The 17,893-nt window shown below is 48.4% G+C and overlaps 1 protein-coding gene across 4 annotated transcripts in view; it reads left to right on the top strand.

Annotated features, from left to right (window-relative positions):
- Positions 1 to 1,632: 1,632 nt before the first annotated feature.
- Positions 1,633 to 17,893, top strand: part of ADAM15 (ADAM metallopeptidase domain 15) — a 64,896-nt gene continuing 48,635 nt past the window's right edge. For all 4 annotated transcript variants that reach the window (XM_063439883.1, XM_063439882.1, XM_063439881.1 and 1 more), the window contains exons 1-2: positions 1,633 to 1,864; positions 10,229 to 10,326. In XM_063439883.1, coding sequence (XP_063295953.1) covers positions 1,702 to 1,864; positions 10,229 to 10,326 — 261 coding nt within the window. In that variant the 5' untranslated portion in view covers positions 1,633 to 1,701. The remainder of the gene's footprint in view (positions 1,865 to 10,228; positions 10,327 to 17,893) is intronic.

Here is a 17,893-nt window from a genome sequence, read left to right as displayed (position 1 = left end):
GTCTCACTATTACCCCCTCTACCCCCAGTCTCAATATTACCCCCTCTACCCCCCCAGTCTCACTATTACCCCCTCTACCCCCAGTCTCACTATTACCCCCTCTACTCCCAGTCCAACTATTACCCCTCTACCCCCAGTCTCACTGTTACCCCTCTACCCCCAGTCTCACTATTACCCCTCTACCCCCAGTCTCACTATTACCCCTCTACCCCCAGTCTCACTATTACCCCCTCTACCCCCAGTCTCACTATTACCCCCTCTACCCCCAGTCTCACTATTACCCCCTCTACCCCCAGTCTCACTATTACCCCCTCTACCCCCAGTCTCACTATTACCCCCTCTACCCCCAGTCTCACTGTTACCCCCTCTACCCCCAGTCTCACTGTTACCCCCTCTACTCCCAGTCTCACTGTTACCCCCTCTACTCCCAGTCTCACTATTACCCCCTCTACCCCCAGTCCAACTATTACCCCCTCTACCCCCCAGTCTCACTATTACCCCTCTACCCCCAGTCTCACTATTACCCCTCTACCCCCAGTCTCACTATTACCCCTCTACCCCCAGTCTCACTATTACCCCTCTACCCCCAGTCTCACTATTACCCCCTCTACCCCCAGTCTCACTACTACCCCCTCTACCCCCAGTCTCACTATTACCCCCTCTACCCCCAGTCTCACTATTACCCCCTCTACCCCCAGTCTCACTATTACCCCCTCTACCCCCAGTCTCACTATTACCCCCTCTACCCCCAGTCTCACTATTACCCCCTCTACCCCCAGTCTCACTGTTACCCCCTCTACCCCCAGTCTCACTGTTACCCCCTCTACTCCCAGTCTCACTATTACCCCCTCTACTCCCAGTCCAACTATTACCCCCTCTACCCCCCAGTCTCACTATTACCCCTCTACCCCCAGTCTCACTATTACCCCCTCTACCCCCAGTCTCACTATTACCCCCTCTACCCCCAGTCTCACTGTTACCCCCTCTACCCCCAGTCTCACTATTACCCCCTCTACCCCCAGTCTCACTGTTACCCCCTCTACCCCCAGTCTCACTGTTACCCCCTCTACTCCCAGTCTCACTATTACCCCCTCTACTCCCAGTCCAACTATTACCCCCTCTACCCCCCAGTCTCACTATTACCCCTCTACCCCCAGTCTCACTATTACCCCCTCTACCCCCAGTCTCACTATTACCCCCTCTACCCCCAGTCTCACTATTACCCCTCTACCCCCAGTCTCACTATTACCCTCTCTACCCCCAGTCTCACTATTACCCCCTCTACTCCCAGTCCAACTATTACCCCCTCTACCCCCCAGTCTCACTATTACCCCTCTACCCCCAGTCTCACTATTACCCCCTCTACCCCCAGTCTCACTATTACCCCTCTACCCCCAGTCTCACTATTACCCCCTCTACCCCCAGTCTCACTATTACCCCCTCTACCCCCAGTCTCACTATTACCCCCTCTACCCCCAGTCTCACTATTACCCCGGTCACCCGGTGTCTCTCTGTACATAGCTCCAATGTCACGCTGTATGATCGCGCTGGGTGTAGAAATCACGCTTTTCTTGGTCTCACAGGCCCCGCCCACTCAGCAGTGGGTCCGCCCCTCCCCACTCCAGGCCCCGCCCCTGGCCAGCCTAGCTGGGCTCTGTCAGTCTGACTCGCTCTCTATGTCGGGCACCGGGTGAGCGCAGGATGACGGACAAGGCCTGCGGGCTGCTAATACTACTGTGCGGACTGAGCACTGCGGGGGGAACACAGAGCAAGGACACCGAGCGACACCCCCACACAGAGACATGGGCCAGTCCGGACCTGGATAGTGCGGGACACACAGCATGGGAACCGGACTGGAGCAAGAGTGAGTGAAGGGTGGACCGGGTCATATACTGACACTGAGAGACTGACACTGAGAGACTGACACTGAGAGACTGACACTGAGAGACTGACACTGAGAGACTGACATCAACACTGAGAGACTGACATCAACACTGAGAGACTGACATCAACACTGAGAGACTGACAGCAACACTTAGAGACTGACAGCCACACTGAGAGACTGACACTGAGAGACTGACAGCCACACTGAGAGACTGACACTGAGAGACTGACACTGAGAGACTGACAGCAACACTGAGAGACTGACAGCAACACTGAGAGACTGACAGCCACACTGAGAGACCGACAGCCACACTGAGAGACTGACAGCCACACTGAGAGACTGACAGCCACACTGAGAGACTGACAGCCACACTGAGAGACTGACAGCCACACTGAGAGACTGACACTGAGAGACTGACACTGAGAGACTGACACTGAGAGACTGACAGCAACACTGAGAGACTGACAGCAACACTGAGAGACTGACAGCCACACTGAGAGACTGACAGCCACACTGAGAGACTGACAGCCACACTGAGAGACTGACAGCCACACTGAGAGACTGACAGCCACACTGAGAGACTGACAGCCACACTGAGAGACTGACACCAACACAAAGAGACTGACAGCGACACTGAGAGACTGGCAGCGACACAGAGACTGGCAGCGACACAGAGACTGGCAGCGACACAGAGACTGGCAGCGACACAGAGACTGGCAGCGACACAGAGACTGGCAGCAACACTGAGAGACTGGCAGCAACACTGAGAGACTGACAGCAACACTGAGAGACTGACAGCAACACTGAGAGACTGACAGCAACACTGAGAGACTGACAGCAACACTGAGAGACTGACAGCAACACTGAGAGACTGACAGCAACACTGAGAGACTGACACTAACACACAGAGACTGAGACTGACTGAAACAGGAACTGGATCATACACTAATATTGAGAGACTGGATCATACACTGAGACAGGGACTGACACACTGATCTATGAATGAAGGACAGGGATTGGCACATGGGCTAAGAGAGTGAGCCAGGGACTGATAGACAAACTGAGACAAAACCTGAATGGATTCAGAGACAGACTGGTCTAGGGGTCATGACTGGCGGTTAGATTGAGAGACAGATCGAGACACTGAGATACAGACTAAGCCAACAGCTGAAGGGATTTAGAGACGGAGAGACCGTCTGACCCTAGGACTGAGAGACAGTCTGACCCTAGGACTGAGAGACAGTCTGACCCTAGGACTGAGAGACAGTCTGACCCTAGGACTGAGAGACAGTCTGACCCTAGGACTGAGAGACAGTCTGACCCTAGGACTGAGAGACAGTCTGACCCTAGGACTGAGAGACAGTCTGACCCTAGGACTGAGAGACAGTCTGACCCTAGGACTGAGAGACAGTCTGACCCTAGGACTGAGAGACAGTCTGACCCTAGGACTGAGAGACAGTCTGACCCTAGGACTGAGAGACAGTCTGACCCTAGGACTGAGAGACAGTCTGACCCTAGGACTGAGCGACAGTCTGACCCTAGGACAAACTGAGAAAGTACCAACACAGAGACTCGGACACAGACTTTAACAGAGACCCAGAGACAGATTGAGACAATGAAGAGAGAGACAATGTGACAGAGACTGACACAGTGACACGAGAGACAGATTGCCACAGACTGAGACAACCACTGACACAGGGACTGAGAGACAGATTGTCCAAGAGACAACTGAGATTTAGTGAGAATAATAGTGAGTGAGATTGTTATAATGTGTGTAACAATGTATGCACATGTTAGTGAGTTAGTGTAGTCTGTGTGTGCCTGTACATGAGATTGGAGTATAACTTTGAATTCGAGGTGTGTGAGAGAGGAGGTGTGATTGTGTGTTTCTCCTTATATGTGGTTCCCTGTGTTTTTTGTGTTCGGCCCAGTGTATGTATTTCTGTGTGCGTGTGTTATATTACACATTTGTGTGATTCTGTATGTTTGTAGTTGAAGCAGTGTGAGCTGAAGATGTACATTTCAGGAAGTTCAGACAATGTATGATGAGTGTGAGCTCATTATATTAAACAAACATATCACACACTGGACACAGTGGCACATATCCTCTCCCTCTTGGTGGCTGGAAGCCTCTCACACTGTCTGTCTCTGTGACTGGGACCCTCTCACACAGTCTGTCTCTGTGACTGAGATCCTCTCACACAGTCTGTCTCTGGGGCTGGGAACCTCTCACACTGTCTGTCTCTGTGACTGAGACCCTCTCACACTGTCTGTCTCTGTGACTGGGACCCTCTCACACTGTCTGTCTCTGTGACTGGGACCCTCTCACACAGTCTGTCTCTGTGACTGGGACCCTCTCACACAGTCTGTCTCTGTGACTGGGACCCTCTCACACAGTCTGTCTCTGTGACTGGGACCCTCTCACACTGTCTGTCTCTGTGACTGGGACCCTCTCACACTGTCTGTCTCTGTGACTGGGACCCTCTCACACTGTCTGTCTCTGTGACCGGGGCCCTCTCACACTGTCTGTCTCTGTGACTGGGACCCTCTCACACAGTCTGTCTCTGTGACTGAGACCCTCTCACACAGTCTGTCTCTGGGGCTGGGAACCTCTCACACTGTCTGTCTCTGTGACTGAGACCCTCTCACACTGTCTGTCTCTGTGACTGAGACCCTCTCACACTGTCTGTCTCTGTGACTGGGACCCTCTCACACTGTCTGTCTCTGTGACTGGGACCCTCTCACACAGTCTGTCTCTGTGACTGGGACCCTCTCACACAGTCTGTCTCTGTGACTGGGACCCTCTCACACTGTCTGTCTCTGTGACTTTGACCCTCTCACACTGTCTGTCTCTGTGACTGGGGCCCTCTCACACTGTCTGTCTCTGTGACTGGGACCCTCTCACACTGTCTGTCTCTGTGACTGGGACCCTCTCACACAGTCTGTCTCTGTGACTGGGACCCTCTCACACAGTCTGTCTCTGTGACTGGGACCCTCTCACACTGTCTGTCTCTGTGACTGGGACCCTCTCACACTGTCTGTCTCTGTGACTGGGACCCTCTCACACTGTCTGTCTCTGTGACTGGGACCCTCTCACACTGTCTGTCTCTGTGACCGGGGCCCTCTCACACTGTCTGTCTCTGTGACCGGGGCCCTCTCACACTGTCTGTCTCTGTGACCGGGGCCCTCTCACACTGTCTCTGTGACCGGGGCCCTCTCACACTGTCTGTCTCTGTGACTGGGACCCTCTCACACAGTCTGTCTCTGGGGCAGGGACCCTCTCACACTGTCTGTCTCTGTGACTGAGACCCTTTTCACACTGTCTGTCTCTGTGACTGAGACCCTCTCACACTGTCTGTCTCTGTGACTGAGACCCTCTCACACTGTCTGTCTCTGTGACTGGGACCCTCTCACACTGTCTGTCTCTGTGACTTTGACCCTCTCACACTGTCTGTCTCTGTGACTGGGGCCCTCTCACACAGTCTGTCTCTGTGACTGGGACCCTCTCACACTGTCTGTCTCTGTGACCGGGGCCCTCTCACACTGTCTGTCTCTGTGACCGGGGCCCTCTCACACTGTCTGTCTCTGTGACCGGGGCCCTCTCACACTGTCTGTCTCTGTGACTGGGACCCTCTCACACTGTCTGTCTCTGTGGCTGGGACCCTCTCACACAGTCTGTCTCTGGGGCAGGGACCCTCTCACACTGTCTGTCTCTGTGACTGGGACCCTCTCACACAGTCTGTCTCTGTGACTGGGACCCTCTCACACTGTCTATCTCTGTGACTGGGACCCTCTCACACTGTCTGTCTCTGTGACTGGGACCCTCTCACACTGTCTGTCTCTGTGACTGGGACCCTCTTACACTGTCTGTCTCTGTGACTGGGACCCTCTCACACTGTCTGTCTCTGTGACTGGGACCCTCTCACACAGTCTGTCTCTGTGACTGGGACCCTCTCACACAGTCTGTCTCTGTGACTGGGACCCTCTCACACTGTCTGTTTCTGTGACTGGGACCCTCTCACACTGTCTGTCTCTGTGATTGGGACCCTCTCACACTGTCTGTCTCTGTGACTGAGACCCTCTCACACTGTCTGTCTCTGTGACTGAGACCCTCTCACACTGTCTGTCTCTGTGAGTGAGACCCTCTCACACTGTCTGTCTCTGTGACTTTGACCCTCTCACACAGTCTGTTTCTGTGACTGGGACCTTCTCACACTGTCTGTCTCTGTGACTGGGACCCTCTCACACTGTCTGTCTCTGTGACTGGGACCCTCTCACACAGTCTGTCTCTGTGACTGGGACCCTCTCACACTGTCTGTTTCTGTGACTGGGACCCTCTCACACTGTCTGTCTCTGTGACTGGGACCCTCTCACACTGTCTGTCTCTGTGACTGGGACCCTCTTACACTGTCTGTCTCTGTGACTGGGACCCTCTCACACTGTCTGTTTCTGTGACTGGGACCCTCTCACACTGTCTGTCTCTGTGATTGGGACCCTCTCACACTGTCTGTCTCTGTGACTGGGACCCTCTCACACAGTCTGTCTCTGTGACTGGGACCCTCTCACACTGTCTGTCTCTGTGACTGGGACCCTCTCACACTGTCTGTCTCTGTGACCGGGGCCCTCTCACACTGTCTGTCTCTGTGACTGGGACCCTCTCACACAGTCTGTCTCTGTGACTGAGACCCTCTCACACAGTCTGTCTCTGGGGCTGGGAACCTCTCACACTGTCTGTCTCTGTGACTGAGACCCTCTCACACTGTCTGTCTCTGTGACTGGGACCCTCTCACACTGTCTGTCTCTGTGACTGGGACCCTCTCACACAGTCTGTCTCTGTGACTGGGACCCTCTCACACAGTCTGTCTCTGTGACTGGGACCCTCTCACACTGTCTGTCTCTGTGACTTTGACCCTCTCACACTGTCTGTCTCTGTGACTGGGGCCCTCTCACACTGTCTGTCTCTGTGACTGGGACCCTCTCACACTGTCTGTCTCTGTGACTGGGACCCTCTCACACAGTCTGTCTCTGTGACTGGGACCCTCTCACACAGTCTGTCTCTGTGACTGGGACCCTCTCACACTGTCTGTCTCTGTGACTGGGACCCTCTCACACTGTCTGTCTCTGTGACTGGGACCCTCTCACACTGTCTGTCTCTGTGACTGGGACCCTCTCACACTGTCTGTCTCTGTGACCGGGGCCCTCTCACACTGTCTGTCTCTGTGACCGGGGCCCTCTCACACTGTCTGTCTCTGTGACCGGGGCCCTCTCACACTGTCTCTGTGACCGGGGCCCTCTCACACTGTCTGTCTCTGTGACTGGGACCCTCTCACACAGTCTGTCTCTGGGGCAGGGACCCTCTCACACTGTCTGTCTCTGTGACTGAGACCCTTTTCACACTGTCTGTCTCTGTGACTGAGACCCTCTCACACTGTCTGTCTCTGTGACTGAGACCCTCTCACACTGTCTGTCTCTGTGACTGGGACCCTCTCACACTGTCTGTCTCTGTGACTTTGACCCTCTCACACAGTCTGTCTCTGTGACTGGGACCCTCTCACACTGTCTGTCTCTGTGACTGGGGCCCTCTCACACAGTCTGTCTCTGTGACTGGGACCCTCTCACACTGTCTGTCTCTGTGACCGGGGCCCTCTCACACTGTCTGTCTCTGTGACCGGGGCCCTCTCACACTGTCTGTCTCTGTGACCGGGGCCCTCTCACACTGTCTGTCTCTGTGACTGGGACCCTCTCACACTGTCTGTCTCTGTGGCTGGGACCCTCTCACACAGTCTGTCTCTGGGGCAGGGACCCTCTCACACTGTCTGTCTCTGTGACTGGGACCCTCTCACACAGTCTGTCTCTGTGACTGGGACCCTCTCACACTGTCTATCTCTGTGACTGGGACCCTCTCACACTGTCTGTCTCTGTGACTGGGACCCTCTCACACTGTCTGTCTCTGTGACTGGGACCCTCTTACACTGTCTGTCTCTGTGACTGGGACCCTCTCACACTGTCTGTCTCTGTGACTGGGACCCTCTCACACAGTCTGTCTCTGTGACTGGGACCCTCTCACACAGTCTGTCTCTGTGACTGGGACCCTCTCACACTGTCTGTTTCTGTGACTGGGACCCTCTCACACTGTCTGTCTCTGTGATTGGGACCCTCTCACACTGTCTGTCTCTGTGACTGAGACCCTCTCACACTGTCTGTCTCTGTGACTGAGACCCTCTCACACTGTCTGTCTCTGTGAGTGAGACCCTCTCACACTGTCTGTCTCTGTGACTTTGACCCTCTCACACAGTCTGTTTCTGTGACTGGGACCTTCTCACACTGTCTGTCTCTGTGACTGGGACCCTCTCACACTGTCTGTCTCTGTGACTGGGACCCTCTCACACAGTCTGTCTCTGTGACTGGGACCCTCTCACACTGTCTGTTTCTGTGACTGGGACCCTCTCACACTGTCTGTCTCTGTGACTGGGACCCTCTCACACTGTCTGTCTCTGTGACTGGGACCCTCTTACACTGTCTGTCTCTGTGACTGGGACCCTCTCACACTGTCTGTCTCTGTGACTGGGACCCTCTCACACAGTCTGTCTCTGTGACTGGGACCCTCTCACACAGTCTGTCTCTGTGACTGGGACCCTCTCACACTGTCTGTTTCTGTGACTGGGACCCTCTCACACTGTCTGTCTCTGTGATTGGGACCCTCTCACACTGTCTGTCTCTGTGACTGAGACCCTCTCACACTGTCTGTCTCTGTGACTGAGACCCTCTCACACTGTCTGTCTCTGTGAGTGAGACCCTCTCACACTGTCTGTCTCTGTGACTTTGACCCTCTCACACAGTCTGTTTATGTGACTGGGACCTTCTCACACTGTCTGTCTCTGTGACTGGGACCCTCTCACACTGTCTGTCTCTGTGACTGGGACCCTCTCACACTGTCTGTCTCTGTGACTGGGACCCTCTCACACTGTCTGTCTCTGTGACTGGGACCCTCTCACACAGTCTGTCTCTGTGACTGGGACCCTCTCACACTGTCTGTTTCTGTGACTGGGACCCTCTCACACTGTCTGTCTCTGTGACTGGGACCCTCTCACACTGTCTGTCTCTGTGACTGAGACCCTCTCACACTGTCTGTCTCTGTGAGTGAGACCCTCTCACACTGTCTGTCTCTGTGACTTTGACCCCCTCACACTGTCTGTTTCTGTGACTGGGACCCTCTCACACTGTCTGTTTCTGTGACTGGGACCCTCTCACACTGTCTGTCTCTGTGACTGGGACCCTCTCACACTGTCTGTCTCTGGCTATTCTGGGCAAATTGTTGAAATTCACTTTTAGTTCACTCTCAATTCATACATTACAATGACCTGGACAATCTTCCTATGTATATCTCCTCATGTGGCTGGGACAACTCCTTAACACACTCTCTCTATGACTAGGGCCCCTCTCATACGGTCTGTCTCTTTGTCGGGAACACCTCTCCCTCTGTCTCTTTCTGCCTGGGGCTACTCTCACACAGTCTTTCTCTGTGTTTAGGGCCCGTCTTACACAGTCTCTCCCTGTAGCTGGGGACCCTCTGACATAGTCACAGTATGTCTCCTTGAAACAGACCTCTTTAGTAATTAATAGCCGTATTTTCTCACAGAGAAATATGTTACCTGCCAGTTTCTCATTGCTTGCATTTGAATAGAGTACCAAGAGGTCACTGAGTGAATGAGACACCCATTTACAGAGAGCATGTTTTTTTGGGGGAAAAAAAAAAAGTAAGATCAGTCTGCGGTATATTCGCTTGTAGTCTTGGGGTGCAGTGTAATGGTTTGGGGTGTCTCAGACATTCAGTACATAGTATAGAATGGAGTATAGAAGCTGACGTTTCCCTCCCTGCTGACAGTTTAGGGTACTGGCAAGTTAATGGGGTGTCTCAGCGGCTGAGAATGTTTACTTCCATGAGGATAAATTGCAGGGTGGGACCCCTGGCCTGATGTTCCTCCAGATGTCTAGTAGAAGGAGGGGTTGCTCTGACTTTGGTGAGGGGTTCGAAAAGCTCTTTCTAATGATGTCCTCGCTGGGGAATGTTAACCACTTGCCTGCCAGGTTAAGGAAGTCATTCGGAAGGGATCTCCGTTTTCCTTGTATGTGTGGAAATCACGAAATAAACATGTATATATTGTGCAGGAAATGCCCAATCGTGAGGGGTGTATGTTTATTTATGCTAATATTCTGTATAGTTTAAGGTCACAGTATAGCCATACATGTAGAATATTATCCTGTGTCTCCTCGTTGGGGAACATTTACTTGAAAGCCCATCTTGTTTGTCTACATGTTTCACACCTTTTTTCCTTCCTTCAGCTGCAGATAAAGAGTCGCTTGATCAAGTGCCTCACTGGGACGTTTTTCCAGAACTTCGTGTGCAAGGGCGCAGACTGAATTTGGAGGAAGCTAATCAGGTACAGAACTTGCTTTGAGTTCTCTGTTTTTAAACACTTCTGATTCTGATCCAAGAACTCAGGGACAAATTGATAAGAGAGACAGAGTCCAGAGAAAGAGGGACCGATTGACACAGACTTAGACAGAAAGGGATTCAGTGACTGCCAGTGACAGGGACTCAGAGACTGACTGATAGAGGGACCAAGAGACAGGCCGAGACATATGACTGAGAGACAAGCTGAGGAAGATACAGACTGCGAGAGAGGAACCCAAAGAAACCGACTGAGACATGAACTGAGATACAGATTAAGAGAAGAACTGAAAGGGTTCACAAACTGAGACAGATTGTAACAGACACTGAGAGACAGTTGGAGTCCTACCGCGTCAAGGACTGAGACACACTGAATAAGGGGCTTACATAGACTGTGACAGGGAACCAGAGACAGCCTGAGACAATGGCAAAGAGGCTAAATTAAAACAGACTGACACATAGACAGATTGCCAAAAAGACTGAGAGACAGACTTAAACAACCACTGACACAGGGACTCGGGCATAAACAGAGGGACTTGGACAGAGACTACGATAGGGACTCGGTGACAGACTGAGACAGACATGGGGACTGAGCGACAGATATACACTATACACTTTAACTAAAAGAGGTGGACACAGGGACTTCTAGATTGTGCCCTCTGGGTTTACTGGGTTCTCACACACCTATTTTAGTTGTTCAGAGTAGCTTAATTATTTAATCACACAGGCTGAATACATAGTATATTTAATATAATATGAGGGAATGACTAATACTGCCAGGATACACAGAATTAATGCACTGAGGTCCTAAATTGACTCCAGGCATGGGATCATACAAGTAATGTATATACCATTTTGTCCCTTAAAGTTCAGCCGTTCTAAAGATATTTTTACATTCTAAATAATAGCATAACTACTGTGGATGTATTTAGCTCGTGTCTATTATCAGTCTTGCTGCAGCTTTTCAAATCACAGTGCTTTATAACGAGACTGAATGTGCGGTCAGTCAAGAATAAACATCCAAGTTGAGTTATGCAAATATACTACCAACCATGTCTGTCAAAGGGCTGAAATCCTTTCAAAAAAGCGATTAAAACGTAAACCCAGTACTCATCATTGCCTAGGGAAGTGACTGCCTAGGTGTAAGGCAATAAGACCAAGAGTCAGAGCACTCCATGCAGTTCAAACTGTTATTATATATACTATTAACCCGTATTGTCTCTGTAATAACCTGGGACTACTGAATGGGAAACACTGTTGTAGACACTGCTCAATGCCTGGCTGCCGTACTGATTGCTCCAATAAGCTATAACTTAATAAACAACAGTCTGCCAATTATTTCACATCTAAAAGACATTTGCGCCAATCCCTCGGTGTCGCAGTCACGGTAGGCTTTTGGAATGGATGCGAATTGGTCCGTAAACATGGCACATTTGAGAAATCCGTAAAAAAAACTCAAAGCACAATTGCAGCTTTTTGGGATAGCATCAGACAGCTTTTTTAAAAAATCATGTGACTTTGCAAAGGGTTAATGTTTCAGCTAATTTGGTAAAGTGATAGATGTATTCTGGCTAAATATCCCACCTATCTGCAATCTCAGTTGCTCTGTTTAAAATGCTGGCGGCCTCCTCCTTTCCTCCGGAAGGCAGTACACTTGGGTGTCTTTCATGGTATCTTTGGCTAAAAATGGTTTGAAGTCTGTTTACTTGTATGCTTTCTTTTACTCTATAATATCCCCGCTGCTCTGGTCATTGAGCATCCTGCAACAAAATATGTACCTTGGCAATAGTTTTCTAAACACTCCAGTAGAATCCTTCCTTCCTCTGTTGGTTTGGATAAAATTACCCTTTAATTTGTTGTTGGGTTCCCCTGGGCATAGGTATTTTATATCTTCCACGAGGCTGTTCGACTCCGAATATAGACACTGGATAAATGTTCAATAAAAGCAAACAGTTTTATTTGAATATTTTATACAGAAGGCCAGTAAAAGCAGTGGGGGCCGCGTGATTCACATTATCATTCAAGAAAAGGTTTTAATACCTGGATATCCATCCTATGGCAGGGTATTGTGATTTTTGGGGAACCAACCACTGCTTCTAAATATCTGTTACCAAACGCTCCTGAGGTTATCGTATTGCAGCAAGATTTAAAGGCATTTTAGTAATATGTAATAGATCAATAATGGCGTAATCAAAACACTATTTTATAACCGTGAAATCCATAGAATACTGTTACTGACCACAAAGAAAATTGTACTAATAATAGTAATAGAACTTCTGCAAATAAGTTAAATTAGTTTGATTAATAAATAATTAAAGAAGAGTTAATTGTGGGTGTTAAACTTACACGTGTTCTAGATAAAGGTTATCAGGCGCATTGCAGTCTTCTTTGGAATTACTTTGGAGTGGTAGAACGGCATTATTTCTAACCATTTTTATTACGCAATTGTCATGTTTTGATGCATAGCACGTCCCTATTGAAAGTGTTCCTTTTGATTTGGATTTTCATTGCAGCACAGACCATAATAAGCCATGCGCTGATTTAAAGCATCTGTTTGGCACATTTCAACGTACAAATCGGGAACAGTTCAGAAATAACTAGGGAATCGTAGACCAAAATAGCCCAGCTGGACAAAGACAAATAAACTGCAGAACCTTCTTGTGTTAGCTGTTCAGTAGCGACTATTTAAACAATTCTAGAGAGTTTCTGGTCCCGTGAATAATCATAACCTGTATAATTCATCATTACAATGATAGTGTTGGAGTTTTATTTCTCACTTGATCTTATTGTATTATTGACCGTAATTGATTTGTATATATTTCGTGTCCCTCCACGGCTTTTTACCTTGTTTGGAATTGCTAAAATAGTTGAATATATAAAATCCTGTTGCTGTGGAGTGCAAGCTCCTTGGCCCACTGTTTGTTCTTTGGGACACTCCCAGTTGGGTCACAGACAGGTGCAGCGTAGTATTCATTAACTTCTATCTCTACGTGACATCACCGTCTCTGGGTTCCGCCTCTCCAATATTACTGCATTCTTCACCCCTGTCCTTGGAAGGAGTCAGACGTTTCCTCTAGCTGAGAACAGGGTCTTCACTGGCATGTCACATTACATCTGACTTCATTGGGAGGGGTCCTTCCTCTGGCACCAGGGAACAATGATGCAGGGAGGAAGGGGGTGTCTCTGGCTGGCCAGAGGTGTGGGGGTCTGGGGAGGAGTGGGGATACACCCATCTCTCACTTCCTAATTCCTGCTGCTGCAATCTGTACTCGAGCTGCTAAGGATTTATTAATGGCGAGAGCACAGTAACATTGTGTACATACCTTGTGCCTTTCTCTCTTACTTTTACACACCACTGGTTCGTAGTACAGAATCAAATACTTGATTGGCATGGCAAGTTAAACTTGTGTTGCCTAAACGCATTGATTTTAATTAGAGATATAGGTCTAGTGTATCCTATAATTGTAATCTCTCTGATGCATGTAGTATTTTGGTACATGGGAGCTGTGTCTGATCTGATTATCTAAATAGGTTGGCACACAGGTTTGTTTAGTAGACCAGGAGTTTGTAGGGAAATCAAGGGAATTGTAGATTTTAGACCAAGATATCTGAACTGGGATTCTTTTAATTTCTTCAACTCCGCTCTTCCCGTAGGTCATGGGGTGTGAATATATTTTAAACATTGTCTAATTATTTAATCTAATTGTCCAAGAGGCTAAAGTGATAGCCTAATCTACTAATCCACAGACAACAATATCATTTTTCAGTTGGAATAATTGGGACCCTGCGTAGACGGCAGGGCATTAATAATTATTCACAAAATTCTCACAAATTAAATATGAATAGAAAAATCGTGGCAAAAAAAAGCTGATTTAAAAAAAAAAAAAAAAAAAATATTCCATCTCAGCTGTAGTCACAACAACACTATTTTTGCCTCACTTTTACCATTTGGATTCAATTTGCTAAATATTGTAGTCTTGTAAATTACCCTGCAATTACCCTACTCTAGTCTTTCTCTCTGTCCTCCTCCATAGCTTGTGCGGTGTGCTGTCTGTGCCGACTGTGTACTGTGTGTGGATATGGCATTTGTTGGCTGTGTGGTCCTCTATTTTGTCTCCTTTCTGCAAGGAGTACGGTAGGTGATCCTTGGTGATACAGTAAGGATTATGAATCCCTGGTGGTCCAGTGGGGGTGGGGAGAGGGATACTCCTTTGTGGTGTTGGATCCTTGGTGTTGCATTGGGGTTAAATTCCTTGGTGGTCTATCTGGGGTCCTAGATGCCTAGTGGTTGAACATGATGTAAACTCCCTGGTGGATCAGTGTTGTAGGGTGTGGTCTGCACCTCTAGTTGGGGCAAACCACAATAATTGTTCCCTTGCTGTCTCAGCACTCAGTAAGTCAAAGTGCTGTCTAGGACTACTGTCAGGTGCACTCTAATTCTATAGTGAGTGCCTGGCCTTCCATGGAATTATTACATTGTCCCACTGGATATATAGGCACACGCTTCCTTGCACTGACCCAGACTCCCCCAGTACCCCTTTATCCACATTCCCTACCCTCCTAAGCTTCCCTTGTAGCAGCCTTGCCACTTGCCCCCAACAGGGCTGAAGGAAAATATTTCTACCCTGTACCTGGACCTACACTTCTTTGGCATCGGATGATACAAATTCTACATCGGTGCAGTTCTGCTGTTTTGCAGAGCCTTCAATTCCCTTGTCTATTTGCCTATCCATGCTTAGTGAATAAAGTCCTGTAGTATTGTCTCTAGTTATTGACAAAGAATGGGACAATCTTTCTTTCATTACGTATGAAAGTCACATAGACTGCAGCAAAGAGTGATTCCTTAGATCGCTTTGTATTTGTGGCAGTGTGGACGGATATTCACCTTTTGGCTTCTGGTTTGACCTATGTCTACTAATTTTTCTAGCCTTGGCCACTCAATCTGTATATGGCGAATAAAGTGGAATTGTGGGAGGAGGGGGGAGGAGGGGAGGGGCGGGAGGGGGGGGGACGACGACACACACACACACTCTCTCTTAGTTTCGGACCCACTGATTATTAGGGTACTGTGATATAATAGTGGTCTTAACACTGTGACGACGTAGTAGTGAAGCTTAACACAATATGACCATATGGTGTTACTGAATCCCCCTATTTGTTTACTAAGATAGGTGATTGTAAGTAGCCTTGTAAATTTAAAAACTGTATTTTTTTATGTGTGCGCGCGGTGTTCTTAAGTCTGTATTTTGTATTTGGTGAATGTCTGTCTCTCTGTTGTGTTTCTTGCTGCTTCACCTCTCAACTCTTCATGGTTTGGACAACATGGTCAGCATTATCTTGTTTGTAGTATGGAGTTTCTCAAATCTCACCAGTATCTTCCTTGTAGAGCAGAGCTTCTCATACCTCACCAATCTTTGAATCCTGGCACAGAGCTTCTAAGTGATCGCAAACCTAATGTATGTTCGTGTGTCTAGGTTTGACCCAACTTCACAGAACTTGTCTACTGTGTACAGAGCTTCCCACACCTCACAGATCTTGTCTTAATGTGTAAAGAGCTTCCCGAACCTCACAGACCTTGTCTTCAGGAGTACAGAGTTTCTCACATACCTTGTCCACATGTACAGAGCTTCCCACATCTCACATACCTTGTCCACATGTACAGAGCTTCCCACATCTCACATACCTTGTCCACATGTACCTTCTCCCCTGATCTGCCTCCTTGGAAATCTAAGCCAATCCAATGCTTTCCTATGGGAAAGCATTGTGATTGGCTTTGATAACCACTTCTGATGATGTCAGCCAAGCAGGCAGATCAGGGGCAGAGCCGACAGCAGCAGACTGGAATAATAGTAAGGTCTTACTATATTTAGGGAGGACAAGAGGGGGTGGGGGGGGGCTAGATGGTGTTTTTAATACTATAGGGTCAGGAAAACTTGTTTGTGTTCCTGACCCTAGAGTCTTTTTTAAATTTTTAAGGGGCGATACCAATTATTGGTGGCCTTTTGGGCCGATAACCAACAACTGGTACTGATATTCTTCCCCCTTTTTACCTTTTACCTGTGGCAAGGGAGCGGGACATTACACTCCTTGGTGGTCCAGTGGCTTTATGCCGCTGCCAGGGGCTTTCACATTTTCGAGACTTCTGTCCTCTATCCTACTCTTGCGAGTCTGGTATGCCGTGCGGAGCCCTCGCTTTGACAGCCGGGGGATTGTGAGAATTGGAGAGAGGAGCTGAAGATAGCATGCCCTGGGCTGCCGCTGCCCACGTGATCTACAATATCAGTATCATTATAGACCAATACTGATATTTTCCATAATGATGAATATCGGCCGATAATATCAGCCAGAAAAATAATCGGTCCATCCCTAGTACAGCGCTCGCCAAGTCTTTTAGGTTTCTGTTTCTATTGTACAGAGGAACTTCATATGTAGAGTTCTAGCACTTCATTACTTTCAGAGATCTTTTTGTAGCACACGAATGAAGGGTTAATTTGGCTCCTGTTGTGTTGAGGGGGCCACATTACCATGGGAGGAAGCTGGGGATCTCCAGATTGAAGATGTTGTTAGTGAGTGTAAAAGGTCATGAGATTGAGTGAAACTTTTCCAATTCTTCTAAAGGAATCTCGGAGAGCTGCTTCCTGTCCTCTTACCCTTAATCATTCTCAGTGCACCCTGCTGATGTGCCCCTGTGAACAATCTTACAGTTACAGTTGTGGAGGACTAAAAGCGACAGTAGTGTCATTGGTAACAGAAAAATGTTTGGATTTACTTCCTTGATATCCCACCACCTCTGCTGTATACGGTTACACGCACCCACATTACTGATTGTCCACTTGTCCTAGTGTAATATCGCCCCTGTATAGGAAACAGATTCCAAGCAGGGGAAATGTTTAAGGGGTATATTCTCACTAGTTGCCCCCGCATGGTACCGTAAATGCTACTACCACCTCTACCAGGAGGCAGATCCAGTCTTCCTCTCTCCAGGTCTCCTCCTTAGGTTTGTCTAAATAATTTACAACTCGTTGAGTGATATTATCCTTCGAGTTTTCTCCAGATGGATTTATTCTGTTCAGTGTGTACTTCTGTGCCCACATCCACCCACCTTTCCCTTTAAAGTCACCATTGTATTATATTATATAACTCTTTCCCTTGATACCTGTAGAGCCTGTAAGGCTTTTTTTAATTTTTTTTTTTTTTTTATTCTTTATTTTATTTGTGCATAGGAAAATCACAACTGGCTTACAATGCCAGAACAGCTAGGGTAAGCATTTTTCAACATAGCATGACATTAGTTAGGCATTAGTGAGTACTGCACATTTTTTATATATAGTAATGTTGCTTATCTAGGCGGTGTTCGTTGCTGCTGAACGTGAATGGTAGATTACAAAATTAGACAAAGTAGAATAATATATGTTTAGTGCTATAATGTGTTGCTGTTGTAGAATATGCTTGTGAGAGGTTTACTAGTAGTGTCTTATGAGTTTCAGCATGTTGCATGTTAGGCTATTGCTAGCGATTAATCAAAATATGTTGCTTGCTAGTAAAATGGCTAGCTC

Source organism: Pelobates fuscus, chromosome 13 (assembly GCF_036172605.1).
Source record: "Pelobates fuscus isolate aPelFus1 chromosome 13, aPelFus1.pri, whole genome shotgun sequence".
Classification (NCBI taxonomy): Eukaryota; Metazoa; Chordata; class Amphibia; order Anura; family Pelobatidae; genus Pelobates; species Pelobates fuscus.
This window is presented reverse-complemented; position numbering and strand designations above follow the sequence as displayed.